General features: G+C 44.2%; 1 protein-coding gene and 1 long non-coding RNA gene across 9 annotated transcripts in view; one reads left to right on the top strand and one right to left on the bottom strand.

Annotated features, from left to right (window-relative positions):
• The window catches only part of LOC148220000 (alpha-protein kinase 2-like), a 25,181-nt gene extending 6,650 nt beyond the window's left edge, over positions 1-18,531 (top strand). Inside the window, exons 2-11 of one of the 8 annotated variants that reach the window (XR_015799146.1) lie at positions 610-2,299; positions 5,235-8,058; positions 10,008-10,155; positions 10,780-10,907; positions 11,005-11,040; positions 12,015-12,289; positions 12,397-12,485; positions 12,791-12,952; positions 13,776-13,824; positions 17,425-17,514. Coding sequence is in view for 6 of the 8 variants with exons in the window: in XM_088155710.1 (XP_088011836.1) it covers positions 716-2,299; positions 5,235-8,058; positions 10,008-10,155; positions 10,780-10,907; positions 11,005-11,040; positions 12,015-12,289; positions 12,397-12,485; positions 12,735-12,952; positions 13,776-13,824; positions 17,379-17,613 (5,586 nt within the window). In the remaining 2 variants the exon portion in view is untranslated. Of the gene's footprint in view, positions 1-609; positions 2,300-5,234; positions 8,059-10,007; positions 10,156-10,779; positions 10,908-11,004; positions 11,041-12,014; positions 12,290-12,396; positions 12,486-12,734; positions 12,953-13,775; positions 13,825-17,378 lie in introns of those variants that run through there. The other 7 variants (XR_015799145.1, XM_088155710.1, XM_088155712.1 and 4 more) reach the window with 7 other exon arrangements.
• Positions 18,453-22,005, bottom strand: LOC106863894 (uncharacterized). The gene is made up of 2 exons (XR_001404363.2): positions 21,401-22,005; positions 18,453-18,947 (listed from the first exon to the last, which is right to left on the bottom strand). It is a non-coding gene; the product is annotated as an uncharacterized LOC106863894 (long non-coding RNA).

The raw sequence follows: 22,005 nt of genomic DNA, 5'->3' as shown, positions 1-22,005 counted from the left end.
TGCTTGAGGAGAAAACTCAATATGAGCAGGAAATTGAAGCCAACCTGTCTCATTTCGTTGTTCTTTCAGCACAGGAATGACAAATGTCAAGCCAGAGCACAAGAGAATTGCTTTAAACACAAATTTCCCCATAAAGTCTAAGCAGGCTACTTGTTCCGGGTATTTCTACAGAGTTTGGGATTGTCCCTGTGATGCCAATTCAAGGAGTAGCCTGCTGTTGTGCCAGTGTGACTACTAAAACAGCAGGTAGCTGTAGCAGTGGTGTACATGTGGAAATGTACATTGTCTGCAGGTTCCTGTTTGCATTTAGAAAAGTTGGAAGGCCGTGTACTAGAGCTCCTGTCGAGGTGCCACACAGTGCCACGCGTGTGGGTGTGCTCAAGGATTTGTTCTCCCAGCACACACCACTCTGGATGCTTGCAGTGTGCTGCCAGTAAGTGCCATGGACAGCTGGGTTAGGGTTACTGCCTTAATACCTGATCTTGGGTTTTAAATAATGATTTCTTTTTTTGAAAATGCTTGCAAGTACATGTCAACTGGCCACCTTTTAGAAGATACTAATAGCCATTTCAAAAGTAGTTTTAAACTTAGTGTTTCTTTTACTTGCAGGTGCAAGTGTAGAATAAGATCTGCACTTCATTGACAGCTAGAATGACTTTTCTTGACCCGGAACCAGATACAAAGAACAAAATTTGCCCAGAATTTGTTGTCCTAAATGAACTCGTGGCAAACTTCAGGCCAGAATGAGCAAAATGGGAAACATTTTGCACAATGGAAGAGTTCCCCCTGTGAGGGTGAGTCTGTTTTGATTTCATCTGGTTCTGACTCTTCAAAATTCATTCATTTACTGCTTGAGAAGCTCAGAAAAGCAGGAGTTTTGTCTCCACTTGAGAAATCCCTCAGACGCTTGCCTAACCCAGAAGACAATATGGATGTTAAAAATGTAGTTAAATCCCAGGCAACTTTTTCCTTCCTACGGGATTTGTCAGAGGATGGTGATGACCTGCTTCATTTTAATGGTGTGGTTGATGTCACTGCGGGAAGAGTAGAGGACTACTGCAGCAGACAGGTGCCTTCCCACCCCACAGATGTGACCACTTGTCACACGGGCAACTGTTGCCTTAGCACACAAGACTCTGGATCTCTTCAGTCTCTGGCAGATGTCCAGGCATGTAAAATGACTGGGCTGGGCAGATCTCTAACCACGAATTCCCTGCTCGGTGAGGAGGCAGACACTTCTGTGGACAATCACACCGATTTTGGAAAAGATGACTCTGAAAATTCTGCCCCTGTTCTGGAGATTTATGCAGAGAAAGTAACAAGAGTAAGTGATGACTTTTCTGATGATGACCTGGAGTACTTTGAATGTTCAGATGTGCTTACAGTGCATGAAGATGAAATCTGGAAAAAGAAATTACAATTTTTATTAGAAAGTGATGATGAAGATGATCTAAAACTGGGTAAGGATTGTGATGGGTGTGCTTACTTCCTCAGTGAAATGCCTTGTGTGTTCCAAGTGTCAGATAACACTACGGCTGTGGATACCCCCATTGGCTTCTGTGAGCATCAGTCAAAAATCAAAGGAGTAAACGTAAGGAGAGACCCCTCTATGTACAGCCAGTCAGCTCTGCAGACAGAGATGACTCTCACTGTTGGACACCACCGAGATAAAAGTACCATTTTGAAAGACAAAGAGAAGAATCAAGCGCCTGTTGCTTCTGCAGCCACTGGAAATGAATGTCCCAGCAGTGAAGAAGAGATTAATGGAAGTGACCATCTGGCTGCAGGCTCCTCAAGGGATGAACCAAAGCCCACGGACACGGTCCCTGCCCAGGTAGACTCTTCTGCCAATGGCACAGGTGCTGCTTGCACAGATGAGGCTTTGGGGACAATGACAGAAACCAGCCCCGTCGGGGACGTGCTGGGCGAAAGCTCACTGCTGCTGGAGGAGGGGAGAAGGAATGTGCCAGAGGGAAATGCACGGCATGCTGTCTGTACCTTAACAGAAAGTCTGAGGAGAAACCTTTTCAAGCTGTTAAACCCCATAGAACTTTGCAGATATGTAAGTACTATAGGACAGTCTTTCCAGGCTGCAGCTGAGGGTAGGGAGTCCAGAGCTCCCTCTCCCAGTGAGGAAGGTGTCTGTTCAACACAGATTCCTGAGGAGACAGAAAGTGGGCAAATGCAGGCTGGTCTGTGTCCAACAGAACAGGCAGATACAGACAGTCACTGGGAAAGGAAAAGGACTTGGGGCCTGTCTGAGCAAAACCAGATGCCAGATGAGAACATCTCATTTGGGGTAAGTAACATGTTTATCATTTAACACAAAGAGCTGCTCTGCTGATCTCAGTGCAATTTATTCCTGCTTGTCACAAAATGTAAAATCAAAATTACTTTGAAAGATACTATTTGTGTACTTCTGAATGACAGCTACGGCTGGGAGGCAAATCTGGGTTTAGAAAAGGCCCAAGTAAAGCCTAAGCTGTTCTAATTATAGAGCAAGCCTGATAATGGTGAGAGGCACTAATGCGCCTCTGGACAGCTGGATAGGGAAATCTGATATGGAGGCTATTGCACAGGTCTTAGCAAAGAAATGCTTCTTTCAACCCAGAAAGTTGCTCAAATACCTGTTGTGAGCAGAGAATGCTTTGATTTACTTTATTTTTAGTCTATATTCAACAAACAAAATTGTCCTCCACTCACGGTGCCAGAAACCTTACTCAAGTCAACAAGGGTTTGCTCTGATTTTATAACAATGAAGGTAATTCAGTGCAGAGAGTTCGTATCACAGAGGTGAACAGAGCTCTGCGTTTTTTTCAATAAAAACAATGAAAGAGTTGGATATTCCAGTTGTAATGTACAAACCAATTAAAAGATCAAGCCCTCATGGTACTCTCCGTGTATTTGCATATTTTATGCTGTTGGTAGAAAATCAGTTGGAGAAATCACTACAGTTGTAGAGACTGGTATGATGCTCTACCGGTTTTCTTAAGTGGGAAAATTGAATCATCATTTTTATTTCACGTAGTAAAGACTCAAGATATATAAATATTATTAAATCATGAATAATCTTATTGTCACCAATTTTTTACTGATTTGAAGGTGTGTAGCTAATTGCACAGAAAAAAACCTGTTTGTCACAACAAAAGTTTTTTCCAGTTGCACATGCTTCTCTTCATCTTCTTATTTGGTCAAAAACATCTCCCAGTTCTGGGTGTAGTGTCACTGTAGTGACTTTAGTCTCACCACTGGGTATCTTCAGCAGTCAAAAATCATTGAATTCTTCTTCCTGAAAAATGCTCATAGATTTCTCTGGCTTTATGGTGCATAAAATTCCAGTTCCATTTGAGGAGCACATGATATCCTTATGATGGGAAATATCCCTCCTGATATCCTAATTCCCTGAGGAATTAACCTCCTCAGAGCTTCCTGACAGGGTGTATGGCCGTGGTTTGCCAGAGGCCTTGTTCGCTTTTTTATCCCCAGTGCAATAATTTAAATCCCAGAAGACTCTTAGCCAAGAGCAGCTGTCAGGGGCCTGGCGTAAAAATTCAGAGAGGCCAATCAGACTCTTGATGTGCGTGGTCAGTATGTCTGCACTTCCATGGCCAAAACTTTATATTGGACAAAAAATGAGTCTTGGTGTACACAAAAAGGTGAGAGCTGGGCACAGACCAAACCCCTGCTTTTAAACGTGTGTATGACAGTGAAATTCAGGTTCAAAATGATGTGGTCTCGAAAATGAGCCAAGCAAAAGCATCCCTCCTTAACAGTGCTCCTGTTTTGGAGCACTAGAAAAATGTGGACAGCTTCTCACAGCACACATATAGTAATATAGTAAGTATACATATAGTAAGCCAGAAACTCCTCTGAATTCTGCCTGTGTAATCTAAGAGAGGAAAGAAAGGATCTATTGCTGCACACAGGCTTCTGTAAAGTGCCCTGGAGTGTCTGCCAGAGCCCAGTGGGACAGCTCTGCAGGAGCAAGGGGAGGGGCTGGCAGCAAACCCCGCCACTGACTGCTTTGGAAGGGTGTTGTGCTTTCCTGTCCATGTGGGAATCAGGTCTGCTGAGGGGTGCAGAGCAGCCACGGGATCACAGCACTAATGACCCAAGGATTTACACTTCCTCCTTGGCGCCAAGTGTTCCAACTGGAGCAACCTTTGCAGTGTGTCTTGTGCAGCACCTGCTGTGCTGGGTGACTTCTTCCGTTACACAGTTAAGGTGGGAGGCTCCTCACTCCACGGCCTCGTGGCCTAGCCACAGGTGAAATTCTTTATTTTACTTGGTGCTTCAAAGCAGCTTCATTAATAACAGGTCCAAGACACCAGCTGTGCCAGCTGTGTGATGTTACACAGTGTACAGAGAGCCAGGAGGCTTTGCTGGGTGTCATTGGGGAGCTGGTCTCTGTTAGCAGTCAGCCAGCACCCTGTCCCTGTCAGTGTTCATTGTTCAGCACCCTGTCCCTGTCAGAGTTCAGTGTTCAGCACCCTGTCCCTGTCACTAGTCAATGGTCAGCACCCTTGGAACAAGGTGCTGCTGTCACTCCTGGGTTACAGAGCCATTATTCTGGTTTTGTTCATGTCAGAATAGCCTGTTCACATAAAATCTGAGAGATCCTTGGTTTGCCCTTCCCAAGACAAATTTATGTCACTTTTAGATAATTTTAAATTTTGTTATCCGAAAAGGAGAGAAGCAGAACTAACACAGAAGTTCCATTGAGCATCTGGCTGAGATGAGAGCTTGGTGTTGCGTGGGAGCAGTCTGGGCCTGAGCCATGCCAGAGGGGCTGTAGCTCTGTGTCAGAGCAAGCAGGGGAGTCCTGGTTGGACTGGAACTACAGCTCAGCTGAGACCCAGAGGCAGTGATGTACTTTTTGTCTGTGTTCTAGGGATGGTTTGTTACACTCTGTTTTTGCAAACAGAGGGTTATAAAAGTAACATGGGGACTTTACTTGCAGAGGAGAATTACCTTGCAAAACTATTTCTGTTTAAAAAACTGAGAAACTGGGAGGTAAAATTGATCAACTTCATTACAAATCCTTCTCTAAAGAGCAACACTTTCAGACTCAGACTCAGGAGATTGATTTCAATCCATTATGTTAATAGTTACAAGTCAGAAATTCTACTGTTGACAAATAAAAAAAAAAGTTTTAAAAAATTGCAAGCCTTCAGGCCTGTGTAAAGCTGTACTTCTAATTTTTAATTACATTGCTCTATTTTCCTTCTTTGAAGAGTCAAAGTGCTAACCTTAAAAGCATTGCCCAGAATTGTGAGAACCTCTGTATGGAGCCCAGAACAGAAAAGGACAGCATCTTCAGGACTTGTGAGAATGCAGGAACCAGCCAGCTCTCTGCTGAAAACGTGTTGCAAGTAAAGAATGCAGATTTAAAGACCTCTTCTCTTCATTGTGCTCCTTGTGAAAAGAGAGAAGGATGTCACCAGCAGGTCTTCTCTGGACAAGAAATTATTAGTGATGGCAAAAAGTCAAAGAGTGATATTTCCCCTTCTTTTCTATGGGATATGGAGTCTGCTCCTGATAAACAGGAATGCTTGTGTGCTGTTCTCTCTTCTGCAAAGCTGTGTGATGAGCCAGGGGAGGGAGAGCAGAGGTCTGATAGCAGTAACCCAGATATTCTCTGCAGCCGATCAGCCAATGAGGCTGTGTCTGAAGCTAATCCCAAATCAGTCCTGGAATCTGGAGAGCCCAAGTGCAAAGGAGATGCTGGTATATCCTCAGTGCATGACAAGCTGTGGAAACTTCTTCATGAAGATGACTCAGACTATCAAATCCCATTTGAAAACAGAGTCATCCCAAGTTTAGGTAAGAGACTGACAGATATCAAAGTCCCAGAACTGAACTTTGTGCAGGAGACCTGTTCCGATCATCCTTTACTGATGGATTTGACAGAAGAGCAGGAAGCCATCACAGAGCCAGCTCATAACCCCAGAACTGGGAAAGCTGACTGCAAGGTTTCTGATATGCTCCTGCAGAGAGCTGCAGCACGTGAGAGTGCATCCATAGGAAGCATTTGCCTTACACAAGTGGTAGGAACAGATGGTGTCTGTCTAAATTCTGACACTGGGAATGAGAGGGAAATGCCATCCACTTGTGTTTCAGCAAACAGTGTCCCATTAAGTACCCAGGAGTGCTTGGAGCCAAATCCAATGGCCACGGACAGGAATGGATCCACCGTGACTTGGGAAAGGAAGCTTGCTGTTAATAATGCTGCCCAAACATGTGAAACAGGTTCTCTTCAAAGGTTCCAGAATGCTCAGAGTGGTAATTTAGCATGTCCCAAAGCAAACCCAGCTGACATATCAGATATGTCACATGGGACAGTTGGACTGTTACTTCATACTGAATACAACATATCCATGATAAATGAGTCTGTACCTGGAGAAGGCTGTCATTTTAAGGACTGTTATCCAGTGAGAGAAGAACTGGCTTATTTCCCTGAAGAGGAACACATTTTCCCCAGTGAAAACACCAGTCAGTTTACACATGCAGAGCAGACTTCTGTTAACAGCACACATAAAAGTTATGAAGTGAATTTACAAGAAAAAGGAAATCTTTCAGGCTTGAATGCACCAAATGACACTAATTCTGACAGCTACCATCTTTCAAAAAGTAATGGCTGTCAGGATTTTCAAATTGTTTCTAATGCACAGAAATACGGTTATGTAATGCAATCGCCTACTTTAATTGAGATTCATGAAACCACAACACATAAGAATCTACCCCAAAATACAGACCAACTGACAGAAATAGCAAAACAAGAAGGTGCAGTCCCTCCCCACTGTGGGGAGCCATTTTTAAGAGATTTTTATCTAGAAGTGCCCAGCTGTGAACCGTATAAACCAGGAGGAGAACAGAGAGAGATTTGCATACCTGAGGAACACAGGGCTGAAATTTCCTGTGACTCAGGAATTAGTCAGGCTTCAGAGAGTCAGACTTCCCCTTGTAATACAGCAGAACAACATTCATTTTTTGTTGACAGCACTTTCAAGTCTCATGAAGAGTTAAAAATAGATTCTTCAAAAAATCCCACCTATGCTGCTGGAAGTGTAACATCAGCCAGTGCCCCGCTGCCCAGGGAAGCTCAAGGTGAGCACCACAGCACAGCAGATGGGGAGCATGGAAGTTCTGGGGATCAGCTACATTCCCAAAAACTGCTTGGAAACAAAACCCTGCCCTTCCTCACACCTGTAAGCCACTCAGAGGGCCTTTCCAGTGAATCTGCAGTGGCATGTCCTGGCACAAGAAATGAGGGAAAAACTGGATCCATACAAACTGAAGTCAAAATACACAAAAATTTAACTACATTGGAAAATTCCTGCAAGTCATGGCAGGATCTGTTCCAGAGGGTTCCTGGAGAGACCAAAGGGAAAACAGCTTTGTGTGAAAATGAACACGAGATTCCAAGAGCTATTGAATATAACCCAGATGAAGTTGAAACAAAGGCTCCTTTGCACACTTTGACTGGCTCCCAGACTCTGAAACAGATTATGAATGTTAGCACAGAACAGTCTTGTCCTGACTTGATCCCTTCCAGCAAGATAACTGCGGCTGAGAATTCAATTAAGTCCACTGAGTATGGTGAAAAGGAGGAAGTCAGGACAGCAGAGAGTGTAGTAAGTGGTTTAGTTAATTTGCCACCAGTTGGTTCAGGGAACAACCAGTGTTTTCAAGAACAGCCATCCCACAGAAGAACTCTGTCAATCTCTCCGGCATGGACCACACTTGATCCATTCCCAGTCAACACAGAAAGTCAAAGAAATCAGGAAGGGTCAAAATCCTGCCAGACACCGCTGGCTGCTGCAGAGCCCGAGCCCATCAAATGTAAAGAGGACACAACAAAGAGCGGGCATGTAGCTGCTGGAGCTAAGAAGAAATTACCACCAGCAACTCTGTCCAAAAAACCCAGGCTGGAGGAGAGGGGAAGTATCAGCAAGGATCCCAGCTGCGTTAAAAAGTCTGGGAAGAGTGAGGGAGGCGTGATCCATAAAGAGGATAGAAAAGAGCAAAGGAAACTCATTTTGAAAAAGGATAGCAAAGGTAAGGGAAAACAGATTTTATTTTCTGTCCTTTCCCATCGTTCTGACTACAGTTCAAAATTCGGATTATTGAAAGGCACTGCAAGCCTCTTTCAGACTGACTCAGTCAGCTAAGGGTGTCCTGCCCTCTTGGGGCTTTATTTCCAGATTTGTGCACTTAGTAATGAGTGCTGTGCCCATGCCACAGAGATGAACCCTTTTCCCAGCTGGTGAGTATATTCAATCATGAACTTTGTAACCTGTTTGAAATAGTCACTGCCTCATTGGCCTCTTGGAGTAACTTTTCACGGATGAAAGGCATAATGGTACCACATAGCTCACATAGCTACGCAGCACTCAGCAGCTGCAAGCCCAGTACTTGCTCTGTTCCCACAGGACTGTGTTTCCAGTTGTGCTCCTGCATTGCAGCTCCCAACTGCAATTGTCCTCTCTTGGTTACCAAAGCTTTTATTACTGGCAAAGTGTTACTGTTAGCAGAAGGGTACCACTGATAAACAATGTTTTGAGGTCCTATGTGCTGACTTCTGACTGGTTCTGCTTTGCTTTGCCCTGCTGCAAAAATGACACGGATGAAATGAGCAATATTAAACCAATATAGGAAACATATAATTGAGAGGGTTTCTGTCAGAGTCTCTAGAAGGCCGCTAACACTGTAGCACGATTGTGACACCTGGGCCAATGAGGGATTTGTTTTTTCTATGGGTAGTTTGCAAGGACCAAGGTCTTATTTTTACCTTCTGACATGACATTTCACGTTAACATCATAAAATGATTTAATAGCTCAGAGCAAGACTGAACAGTGACTAAAGGTAAGCTGCACATTTGTGGAGCTTTTCACACACTAATTACTGTGGGGTCTCGTGAGACTTCTACTTTTCAAATAAAATTTTAAAAAACCCCAGACTTTTCTCTGTTCAAAGATGTGTCCTTGGCCAGGCAACCAAATGTGTGGGAGGAGAGACACATCCCTTCAAAGCAGAGCAAGTGAACTGCAGTGACTGTGCAATGCCTGGCCTGTTTCCTTTACTTGAGGTTACGCTTGAAAAATGTTTTAAACATTCAGACTGCATCAGATAACACTGAATTTTCTTCACCCGTTTCTGCTCTGCCTCAGTCTTGACTGAAGTATGTCTGTGCTCTAGAGCATAGTTGTGGCCCTTTCCTTGGCATTATGGGAAGGCTGGTTTGGTTGCTGTGGAATATATTCAGTGGGGTTTTTTCATTATTTCAGCTGCAGGAGGGAAGACTGTGGCCAGGGCAGGAACCTGGAGCCATTAGTTCTATTTCTAGAGCTGTCACGTCCTGTCTGTGTCACTTCAGCTCTGATACAGCAAGGTTCACATGGCCCAGGATTCAGAGACTGCCAGTCCAGTGGGGAGACCTGGACTGGATGGGGCCTGGAACTGGGAATGGGGAAAGCCACAGCAGTGTGCCTGACCCTTAGAGTTGGGTGTTATTGGAGTATTACTGCAGGAATGGGATCCCCGAGGGACACGTGCCATGCTACCTCATTCAGAGTGCAACAGCTCAGACTTAACGCAGTAGGAAACAAAACATCTTGCATTTTACATCTCTTACATCGAGCAGGGATGTGTCACTTGAGGCAGGGCTGTATTGTGACCTCAAAACCTTTTTCTAAGTATCTGTCGATTCCCTTTCTTTCCAAGTGCCCTCCAGCCTCCTGCTCACACTATGCCCATGTGCAAAGACACTGGAACATTCTGTTAGACAGTGAAAAGTCCTAGCAGAGATCCAGGCTGGCAGGACCTTCTGGGACTTTCTCCCAGGCTGTGATCAGCTAAACAATTCTACTAGCTACTAGTATTGAGACATGAGAAGTCATAATTACTTACCAGAGATTTCAGCATTCGTGTTCTTTACATGAAATGTTAAAATGCCAGAACAATATAATTGCCTTCACATCCTGAACTGTTGTTGTTCTGTTTCAAGCCCCCAGGCTGCTGAAGAAGATCCAAGCAGAGTTATTCCCTGACTGCTCTGGAAGTATTAAGCTGTGCTGTCAGTTTGGGGACATTCATGGTGACTCCACCATTACATGGACTAAAGATTCCAAGGTACTGGCTCGGCTGCAGAGAAGGTAAGGGAATGTTTCTGAAGGATGGGAGTTTTGGGTGACTTTGCTATTCATAGGAGGCAGATCTTCTCACAATGCATTGATATTGGTCACAGTTTGTGTTCCATCACCTCTCAGCCTGTTCACAGCCAGTGTCCTCCAGATTTCAAAAAAATTCCAAAAGAAGTTTAAACCTCATTTAACCTAGAGAAGAGTGGAAAGAAAAGGTTTTCCATTTTAATGAAATGAGTTATTTTCCTTGTAGCAGTAATGACATTCTGATCTAAAAAACTGTTTAGAATGTTTCAAAAATAGAAAGTTAACATTACCCAAAGGAAAATAAAAAGAAAAGATATTTCCATCAGAATGCACGCTTCTGAGAAGATTAAAAGTTTTGTAGGAAGGATTTTTCTTAGATGTTCTTTTAAGTGGAGAGAAAAAGTTGTATGAATTGGTTAAACTTAGCATTCTGATTCTTCTTGTCTTAACTCTTCTGATTTTGATTATTGTATTGCAATATCCATTGTAGTATTATACATATCATTATTTGCTAAATAATTGTGCCGTGTTGAAACAAATAAACAGTGCAGAGAGTTTTTCCAGTGATAACAAGTGAAATATTTGATGGCACAAGATGCTCTGTTCCAGTGCCCAGGATGACTCTCCTGCCTCTCTGGCAATAGCTGAAGCCAGTTACCAAGACCTGGGAATGTATTATTGCTGCTTGAATAACGTGTATGGAAAGGTGACTGCTGAGTTTCATCTGACTGCTGCAGGTAAGCCTTAGTTTACAGTTTCAATTAATAATAATGACAATGACAGTTTCCATTCAGAGTTTTTTACTACAAAATTCATTTATTTGTTTCCTCCTAGTATTGGAACGTCTCTCAAGTTTTCAGAGTTATGAAGGTAAATATAAAGTGAAGTAGCATTGCATGGCATCATACAGAGACACAGACACACACAGAGCGCTGGCAGCTCTTTGGCACAAACACATGGTTCCTGCAGGTCACCTGCTGTGTAACTGTACTCCAGGAGAAAGGCAGGCATGAAGCTTTGGAATGCTTTCCCTGTGTGTTAACTGGTGTTCAGTGACACCCAGCCTGTGTCCTGTGCTACAGCTAAAGATAGTGCCTTGCCAGTGGGGCTGTCATTCCTGAACAGCCTGCAGAGATACAGGCCTTCAGTTGGCATGGTGACTTTTCTTTCTTTTCCTTGAAGAATTAAAATTAAACATTTATTTCCTTGTGCATTCGAATAAAGACAGGACTTTTCATGTAGCAGCACTGTATAACTTTTAATCAGAGAATTTTAGGTGGAATTAAGGAGTGTTCTAATTCTGGCCTTATCTGTGTATTGTTTCCTCTGTGCTTTGAAGAGAAGCAATAGTGTACAGAGGCTAAACCAGAGATAACTGCAAGGGGCAACTGGAAGGACTTCCTTGTTGTGTAGTTCTGTTCTCCTATTTATCTTCTTTACTGATGGTCCTTGAAATGTTATGATTAGACACACTTGAAGTGCAGTTAGAATTTTTTAGTTTCTCTCAGTGTTTAACTTTTTTCCCCCTTATGATTTTTTTTGCATTTGGATTCCAATGATCATTTAAAGGGGTGAAATCCAGAATCTTTCTCGATTTAATCTGTAACAGACTTGATTGCTACACTCTGTCTTGTCTCCACATGATCCTGAGCTGCCATCTTTCTCCATGCTGGCTTTGGATCCTACAGGCAAGCAGCTGCCTCTCAGGAGCTGCTTGAGGTCCCAGGCCTCAGTAGTACAAGTTGTGCTTTCACTGGGCATTTTTTCCTCCTCTGCTCTCTCCTGCATCTGCTCTCCCATGCCCACCCCCTCCTGTGCCTGCAGAGATTCCTGTTATGTTTTAGGTGTGGAAGAAATCGAATTCATGCAGCTGATGTTCAGAGAAGATCCCCTGAGCTCCAGCTACTTTGGTGGGACACTGCACGGAGCAATAATGACAGAGGGGCTGCACTTTGGCGAGGGCATGCACCGCAGAGCGTTCCGCAGCCGCGTGCTGCAGGGCCTGGCGCCCGCCTTCGCCGCCGGCCACCCCTGCGTGCTCAAGGTGCACAGCGCCCTCACCTACGGCACCAAGAGCCGCGACGAGCTGCTGCAGAAGAACTACAGTCTGGCACTGCAGGTGAGCTGCCCCTGGCCTTTGGAAGCCAGAGCTCTCCTCGTCTTCAAACAGATGATCTCTTGAATGTCTTGAGCAATATTCCCATAGGCATGTCTGTTGTAACACAGGAATGCTATGTCCAAAATACTGCAAGAGAGTATGCAAAGTTATATGCAGCTGAAGCTGAACCCTTGGAAGGCTTTGGAGAAGTACCAGAGTGAGTATACATATATATTTTATATACATATATGCTTATATATAGTGTCCTGTGCCATGGCAGCCTGCTGATTGCTAGGACTAGAGAGGAAACAGGAAAACTGGGACCAGTGTTACAGCTCTTCCAACTTGGTTTACAGTTGGTAGCTGTTCATTCACTCTCCGAGATCACTGGCCACTTTTGTCTGTTTCTTACCCCCTTACCAAAAGAATTCTCAGGATTTTATTAGTTTCTATCCCTTGATTTCAGAATCATTCCGATTTTTCTTATTCATCGCCCTGCTAATAACATCCCCTATGCCACAGTGGAGGAGGAGCTGGTTGGGGAGTTTGTGAAATACTCTGTCAAGGATGGCAAGGAAGTGAATTTTCTGAGAAGAGATTCGGAGGCTGGCCAGAAGTGTTGCACCTTTCAGCACTGGGTGTATGAGAAGACAAATGGGAACTTGCTTGTCACTGACCTGCAAGGTGAGTTGTCTGAGGAGGGGCAGTTTTTATCTAGCTTATATTCTTGCAAGAGGACAGTTTGGAAAAGAAAACCGAATCTTACACTCTTAATGGAAGAGTTGTTCTTTCACGTGTACCTTGGTGAATCAGGACACTTAGTATGAGCCAGATCCAGCTTTTTGTCTCACCACTCAGAGGTTAATGAAATGGCTGCTGAGTGAAAGACTTCAGGTGTTAATGACACCCTAGTTCTCCCCTTTTTCTTGTATTTAAATACTCAGCAGCAGAATGCTCCATATTTGGGTCCTGGCTAGTTTTGAAGAAATGTAATCTTTAAAAAGAAGAATAGTGAAGAAACACCCTCATGTTTGCTAAGTGCTACCTCAGCTCCCATGAGTGTGGCTGCTCTTCAGTCTTGCAATGTATTTGGAGCAGGGGAAGACAGGCCCTTCTTGAAGAAAAACAGGAAAAAGCTGGAATCTTAGGAAACATTCTATATTCCTTTATAAGTGAAGGCAGGAAAAATAGCAACAAAGCATCTAAACAGGATCCCTGAAGTAATTTGAAGGGAGGAGAAAGAAAATCTTAGCACAGGAAACAAGCTGTGCTGTTGATCACCTTGACAGCTGTAAAATAGTGGCATGAGCCTGACTTCTAGAAACTGCTGGTGACAGAGAGAACATCCTCTTAACCGGGGTGCTTTAAAATGCTTTGAAAAAAAATGTGACAAATAATTAAAATGGAAAAGGTGACTAAATAAATAACATTTAATACCTCCATATGTGAAGATTGTCCTAGAAATTCCAGTGTAAGCTAAGCTCAGTGTTTCCTTGCTGCCTTGCAGGTGTAGGGATGAAGTTAACAGATGTTGGCATAGCAACCCTGGCCAAAGGGTGAGTGAATGGCATTTCTCAGCAGCATGGTTGTACTTTACTCATCTGTCTCTTCACAGTTACGTGTGGATGGGGGAGGGTGCACTGGAAATTCATTCTTGCTTTAACTTTACAAGAAAGCAGTCCTTATCTAAGTCTTTTAACTTTTTCATGTTTATCTTTATGGAAACCTGCCTGTAAAGGAAACACATTTATTTTGTTCTGAAAGAGCGGGGCTACCCTGTAGATTGAGCTTTGTTTTTCCTGCATGCCTCCCTTGAAATGGGCTTGTCCAAAGGGTATTTCACAAGTGACATGAAGGGTTCTGCTGACAGCAGGTAGGGCTCCTGGTGGTCCATCAGCTGGAGGAAGGTAGGGCTGAACACACGGGGCCAGCACTGGCTGCAGCCCACGGTAAAAGGCAAGCTGGAATCCTTCCTGCAGCCAGCAAAAGTGCCAGAACTTTGGGATATGTATTTGTGACACAAGCTTTTAGAAAGACTCTTCTCAGTGGGGTGCTGTGTATTGGCCACTTCCCTGATAAACAAGGGCAATTGTGAAGCGGTTTGATGGTATCCCTCCCCTTTCTTTCTCAAAAACAGCAGTTCTGAGCCTTAACAAAAGATTATTCAGGGTTTCTAGAGCCTGTTTTCTAGTGGTGTTGTAAAAGCTTCAGCTCTTTTGGGGAGACTTAAGAATATGGGTAAAGATGTAGGCCTGTAATAGTCTACCTTTAGTCCACTTGTCTTAAGTTAATTAAGACTTCTAGTTATATCACAGTCCAGCAGAGCTGTGGATAGGAATAGGTAGTGGCTGCTGGACAGGGAAAGGGGATGGGGGTAAGTGCTTTTACTTCATATTCTCCTTTGAGAATCTGGCAGGAGAAAGAAGGTCTGGTCATGTGTTCAGCCCTTATTCTAAATTGCACCTTGTCTGTATACCTGGGATACAAGAAGAAATATCATACGATAATCATCACAGTATCATCTAAATTATTAAAAATGTGACTTTAGAATATTCTGGGAGAGTCCTGAACATTTGCAGGCTGGCATCCATTCTATTAGACTGATTTACTCTTGCAGCTGTGGATCCAAAATAAAAGCAGTTGAAATGAATGTATATCATCCTGTCACAAGCCAAAAAAGTAATAAATGTTTTATTTAGGCAACACTGTTGTCAGGACTCAGAAGATTTATAAAAATGCTTTCGTGAATGTTGTCCAGCTCCCGGTGGGAAATGATTCCTATAGAAACACACATTGTGCTGGAGAGGAGGAAGTGAGCACACAATGCAAGCTGTAGTAAGGATCACCTCAGGCATATAAAATAATTTCCCTAAATGAAGAACCTCCTGAAAATATTGAATATAATTTTGTTTGTTATTTAGCTAATTGTATTCCTGCAAGATGAAAGATTTTCCCTGGTGCTGTATTTTGTTTTCATGCTTCTTTCCTGGAAAGAAGATCTCTGTATTCATGTCTGCAGTTGGATTTTTAGTTCTATGAACATGGGTGGGGAGCCCAGGGCTCGTGTGTGTTGCTGGTTCTTGCTGCTTTGGGCTGTTCAGCCGAGTGCTGAGAGCTAACCTGGTCCCATGAAGGGAGAACACATGATCCTACTGAGCCAGAAATGCAGAGTGGGACTGGGGTGGCTTAAACTGTGCTGAACGTCTCTTTTGTACTACAAAACAGAGTCTGCAATGTGTGGAGGAAGGAATTTTCATCCTTTGTCCTTGCTCTGTGTGTTTTGCCAGGGAACTGGAGAGCAGAGGAGCCCAAAGCAGCGGTGCAGTCAATGTGCTGCAGGAGCTGCAGTGCAGTTCTGTCAGGAGGGGGCGAAGTGGACCTAGGAACAGGAACGCCTGGGAAGCATTTTTAATCTGCACCTGAGCCTTAAATCAGCCACTCTGTAGCTTCTCTGGCGAATGGAAACAAAAATACCGAAGCACAGTGTGTGGCTCTGTGCATGCAGTGAGCAGAGTAGAACTGTGCATGAGGGCCCAGGGATTTATCCAGGAATGGTGCACACAAAGGAGGGAATCTGGAGAATGGTAACCCACGGCTATGGTCATTAACAGGAGTGCTGGTTGCCAAGTCTGGATCTAAAACTCTGCCTGGTTCCAGAGTACTGACAAGTTTAGCTTTACTCCACATGGTAATAAGAGGCATTGGGGAGTTTAAACCTGAGGGCAAATCCAACATTTCCCCTTCAGATTTAAGGAAGATTTGGTTTGGTTTGGTGCTGGATAGAAGAGATTCCCTTGCTGAGGGCAGATGTGTTTGCCTGTGGAACTCCTGTTCTGTGGGTGTGTCTGGTGCATCCACCAACACAATACATACCTGTGAGCTCCTGAGAGCAGCTCAGTCTGAAGTCTCTGATTTCTCCAAGGGAGCAAGAGAACTTGATGATGATCCTGCTGGACTCCAGGATATAGTCTTGAGGTAACAACGACACGCCTCTTCAACCTGCTTTGGTTAAACAAACACACAGCTTACTTGGAGAGGAAAGGAAAATCCCTTCAAGGTTAACCTGCTGTTCAGAGCCAGCTGAGTGGGGTCTCCAGAGCAGGGCCTGTCTGTCAGCAGGAGCCTGACCTCAGAGCAGCAGTATTCTCTTTAGCACTGTGCAGTCTGCCTGAGGAAGGGAGTTCTCTGGATGCTGGGAATGAGCATCCTCTGTTCATTTCAAACCAGATCTTGTTTGGTTGGTTTTCTGTAGTTACAACTCACAGTTCAGCTCTGAGGACACTCTCTGTCCAGCAAACCAAGAGAGCAGAGTAGAGCAGGCACTGATTAAGGTTAAAAAAGGAGAGGAGCGCGTTGGCCTTTCTTCTCCCTTCTCCATCCTGAGAATTTAAACAAAATTACTCCTTTGAAGAGCCAGGTGCACCTTTTAAAATAAGCTGATGCAGCTTAAAAAGCAGGCCCTGGGAGGACTGTCAGCACCCAGAGGCACGGTGAGGAGAAGAGGGATACACGTGCCCTGTACCTCTCATGGTGGGAGGTTCAGTGGTGGCTTGGGAGCTGTGGAGGCTGGATGAGACTGCCTTCCTTGGGAGCATTCCTTCCATCCTTCCCTGAGGGGCTTGTCTCCTTGAGATCCTGTAGGCAGCCAGGGGAGGGGAGCAGCATAGCATGGAACTGATGTACATGCTTAGATGGAAACAGGTTCTAGTTCTGAAACACCTTGTGCAACAACCTTGTCTCTTCATGGTGGACAGCAGAACTGTTCATAGAGAATGATGTAGCATGGATTTCATTTGGGTGTTACTGAGAAAGGTAGCCAGCAGACAATTTTATTCACAGCTTAAGGTCATGACAGTGCCAGGACCCAGCCCACAGAGCTTTGCCTCTAATGCTTTTCCTCTTCTGTCACCACTTGTTACCTGGTTCCCCTCACATCCCAATGACCCAGTCTGAGTTTCTGTGGCAGTCAATGTTTCTCAAGCCAGCATGGGTAGAAGAGGCTTGCTTAATGTTTTCAAGTTGCTTATGAGTCAGCCGTCATACTCTGCCTCCCTGTGCTGAAAATGTATCGTGAATTCCCATTTGGGTTTTTTTTCCTTTGTTACTACAGATACAAGGGGTTTAAAGGTAACTGCTCCTTTTCCTTCATTGAGCAGTTCAGAGCCCTCCACCAGTGCAATGAGTACTGTGAGATGCTGGGGCTGAAATCTCTCCGAACCACTCATCAAAAACAGAGGAAAGCAACATCCACTAAAAGCAAGAATCTGCCAAACTCATCAACGGTAAAGAAAATGGTGCCCAAGAAGGCAAGAGAACCTAGAGACTTCATTTCTTCAGAGCACTGAGTCTCACTATCCCACCTTGTGAAACTACTCTTGAGGACATGGAGCAGTAACATGCACTAGTGACCTGAGGAGATAACTTTAGTCTTTTGACTTTTGACATTGTTCTGGAATCATCCTGATGCTGATGCCAGCAACAAAGGAAGGAGCTGATCCTGTGCTCATGGTGCCTGAGATTTAACACTGGGGCAAGGTTTGAAAACAAACTAAGCCATCTGCTGGATTTTCTTACAGGCTTCTGTCGATTGGTATTGGAGAAGAACATCTCTGTGTCTACATCCACAGCCCTGTGGTTCAGCTGCTATGGAAACATCAATATATTTAAGAGGCCAAGTACAAGTTTTGCACAGTATTGCATATGCATATGCATGCTGGGTTACTTAGAAGCCAGGAAAGGTGAAGTTTGGAACACAATGATGAATATTAAAGTTACCACTTCCATTGCAAATCAGAGCATAACATCCTTTGAGCCTAAATCTTGGACTATTCAGTGGGATTTAGGCTCCTCAGTGCACTTCTGGTACCTGGCTTTCATTAGGGCTTTGGAAGTTCCTACAGATGATGCTTATTCTTTACAGTAGTGTTCAGAAGAATTTCTGTGAGAGCATTGTGGCTGTTCCCAAAACAGGGGGTTTAGAACATAAGGCAAGGGGCTTGAGTGTGGTGGGATGGAGCAAAGCTAAAAGCATTGAATAAATGGTGTTTCAAGTTAGAGGCAACAGATTTTTATCAGAATTTTGGGAAGTGTTCAGTTTGAAAAATCTCATGAGCATTTCAGCCAGTTAATATTCCAAATGTATGTTGTAGTTTGGTCCCAAAGTCAGAGATGGAGTTCCACTCTATTGGTTAATTGCTTTCAGTTTTATTGTCCTGGTCAGTTCATTTTTAATAAAAATCACAAGCTGACTTGTCAGAGGTAAACACAGCCCTATTAATGCCAAGGAAATCCACATTCCTAATGATGACAGTATAGTGATGGTTCCTTAAGATGTCTGGTGTGCTTTACAATGAGGATCTGGAAGTGCCTGTGTCAGAGTATGGATTTCTCACATATTCTGGTGCTTTTGCCTCTAAAAGAAGGAGCAGAGTCATCTTGCTGTGCATGTACCACGGTTGTTTATTCCTCAGCACAGTGGGAAGGTAGGTGTACTGCCAGAGGTCCAAACCTTCTTGACCTGATGCCTTGTCTGCCAGGAACTATTTAGTGTGATAATGGCGTTTGATAGACTGGACACAAACACCATTGTCACACTCCACAGCTCTGGGAGCAGGTGCTTAGCCCATGGAACGAGTGATGGAGGCACACTGCAGGCTTCAGAAGAGGGAATTTCAAGGACCTGCAAAATAGACACAAGACCAGGTTTGTGCATATTTATATGTGGCACATCGGGGTTCTCACAAGGAGGTGGGACATAGGATCCTGAATTGCTTTGAGGTGAATATTGCATCTCAGCTGGCTGTGGGATGTAAAAGCTAAAGTGGCTTTGAGTTCCCTTACAGACAAGGGAGATGGACAGCACCTGAGAAAGCAATCTGTGCTATTCCAGAGACAATTTCCCGAGGAGAGGGATGAGTCATTCCTGCAAGGGCCTGTGTCTTCCTCTAGTTGATGGAGACAGCCCAGAATCAGCACCCAACTTTTATAGCTATGTCAGACCTGAGGAATCACAATACTGGGGATTATATTTGATTTTCATATACTTGTTTTTAGCAGCATTTTTGAGTAGCCCGTATACAAGACAGCCAAGTTGGTCTGTACTCCTGGTCCCACTGCCCCTTGGGAGAGGATGCAGTTGTCTTTTTGTGCCAAGAGGTGAGAATGGGATGTCCTGCTGTAGTGCTTTTCAACTCCTCTTTCATTTATTTTTGAGCTCAGAAATGCATTCCCACTTTACATACTGGGGAGAATTTACTCCCCATGTGTTGTAAACCCAGACTCTCCAATAGTCTTCAGGATCTGGTTCTGCTTTAGCAACAGAGTGTTAAGGAAGTTAAAGGCCTCAAAAGGCTCATTCTTGGAGAACTCCTCCCTGGGTTTAGCCTTCTCGTCAATCTCTTTTTGTGCAGGGAGCACAGTGCTCACAAATCAGCCCGCTCAATTCTGCAGCACCAAATGTCGAAGTGCTCGCACAGAGTTGATACCAGGGCACCCAGATAAGCTGCTGCCCACCTGTACTGACACACCTGAACCACCAGCTTGCTCTTCACAGTGTAACAAGGGTCTCCTCCCCCTGTGATCTTACTTATCTTCTCTGGATCTTCTTCCCAATTGTAATATCGTTCAACCGGTGTTGATAGGTCAGGGCAGACTTAGTGGGGCTCTGGATCGGTTTAATTCTTGATTTGCACCTAATGAAACCTCAGGGAAGGGTTTGTGATTACTCAGTGCCACAAGCTGGCAGTAGAAGCTGGGTTCTGAGTGCCCTTTGCTGGTGGACAGGACAGCAGAGAAATGGACCCTCAGTGTCTGGTTACCAGATCAGGTTGTTTCATTTCTCCAATGAGATTGTTAAAGCAGTAATAATCTGGCATTCCCATCCCTGCCACGAAAATAAGCCTAGAAATGCTTGGGCATGACTGACATCCAAGGGATTTTCATGTCCCACTGGTTCTGTCTGTGTTTGGAGTCTGTAGTCCTGCAGTGGGACAGAGCTAAGCATTTGAGCACACACAAAGGCAGATGTGTAGATCCACAGGTCAGGCTCCTGTGCAGTCCCAGCTATGAAGGAGACATCTCTGAAAGAAAGACAGGAGCTGCAGCACACTCTGAGCATCACATGGCTCTGAATTAATGATGGCAAAGACCCAGTCATGCCACAACATTCTGTCAGTAAGGATGCAGCTGTAGCCCTGAGGTCCACGGGGCTGGTTTCATAAATGTGCCTATGCTGCAGTGAGAAACGAATGCCAAAGGTGCTGTGTCTGGCTTTCTAATTCACCTCAGTGTTGGTGTCTTCCCTTACCTTTCCTCATACACATTTTACTCAGCTTTCTTTCTGCAGCACAGGGCAAGGATCAAACAAGATCCTGCTAATGAAGCTCCCTGAGGAAAAGCCTGGCAATCAGAGCAGGTAAGAGCAGGTAAGCCCAGAAATCCTGGCAGGACTCAACTTCACTGCAGAACATGTAAGGAGAAAGCAAGGCAGCTGATGCCACTGCAAACAGGCAATTTATAGTCCCTCAGCTTCCAGCAAATCATCAGGAATATTTCCAAGACAAAATATAATGAAAGAAAGAGAAATGGCCACTAGTTTTTAGTACTGCAAGGGAAAAAAAAACAAAACCCAAACACAAAATAATGGGAAAGTTACAGGGAGAAAACAAAGCATAATCATCAGAGAAAAACCCCCTTTCTGCTTCTCTTCTGCTGGACAACTGTGTGAAGAACATTATTGGGATGTTCCAATGCAGAGGAGCACTGTGAAGAACAAGAGGGTTTCTCAAGATGGGTCACAGAACCTGCATTTCCCATACAGCCAGACCTGGAAGTATTCCTGGTCCCTCGGGAAGCCTGTCAGCTTCCCCACCACCCCATTTTTAAAAAAATAAACATTCAGGGTGGTTTGCACTGCCCTAACAAAAGCCTAATCTCTTTCCAAATGCAGGTAGAGATCCCTAGGTCCAAGACATAAAATTCTGTTAAATTACACAGTTGAGCCCTGGGCACATGTGGATATTTTGGTATGCTGAAGTGCTTAGTGTTGGAAATCCACCTGCATTATTTTATTTTTGTTAATATATTTTAGCATTTCCTTTTCATCACATGAATTTTGCACAGGAAGGCACTTACCATCGGAGACAAGAGCCAAAGGATCCTCTGGTGTGTTGTTAGGGCTTGGCAGAACTGGGATTCTCTCGCAGGACATTTTGCTGACTGTCTGTACTCGAATCTTTGGAGTCCTGGTTTCTTTTCTGAGTTCCCAGCAGTGGGCAGCTGCTGCAAGCCTCTGCTTCCAGTGGACACCTTTCCCTCTCCCTTTATGGGATCCTGAGGTTTTAAAGTAAACAATTCATTCTTGTTCTGATAAGTCATATTAAAATATTGATCTGGGGGAGGGAGATGACCCTCACTGCACTGAGCCAGAGTCACCTTTAGTCAGACTAACGAATGGAAAAAAAGCTCTGAGACCTCCATTTTCTCTGTTCCTTCAGAAAGTACATGTCGGGAGGGAAAAATGCAAAAGATAAGGGGGTTTCAGCTCTTTGTTTTGCTGAACCCTGAGATGAAGAGTGTTTACTCTGGCTGCATATTAATTGCTTACTTCTGCCAGTGAGACCGATTTCATCAGTTCCTCAAGTCACAGTGCTCATCTCCTGTTCACTGCTGGGGCTTGCCAATCTTTTTGCTTTCTTGAATTTTGATGTACTGTCTGCTTTGCTTGGGAATTTTCAAAT

The sequence above is a fragment of the Sturnus vulgaris genome, chromosome W (genome assembly GCF_052056855.1).
Source record: "Sturnus vulgaris isolate bStuVul1 chromosome W, bStuVul1.hap1, whole genome shotgun sequence".
NCBI lineage: Eukaryota > Metazoa > Chordata > Aves > Passeriformes > Sturnidae > Sturnus > Sturnus vulgaris.
The sequence above is the reverse complement of the archived record's forward strand: the minus strand, read 5'-3'. Positions and strand labels throughout refer to the sequence as shown.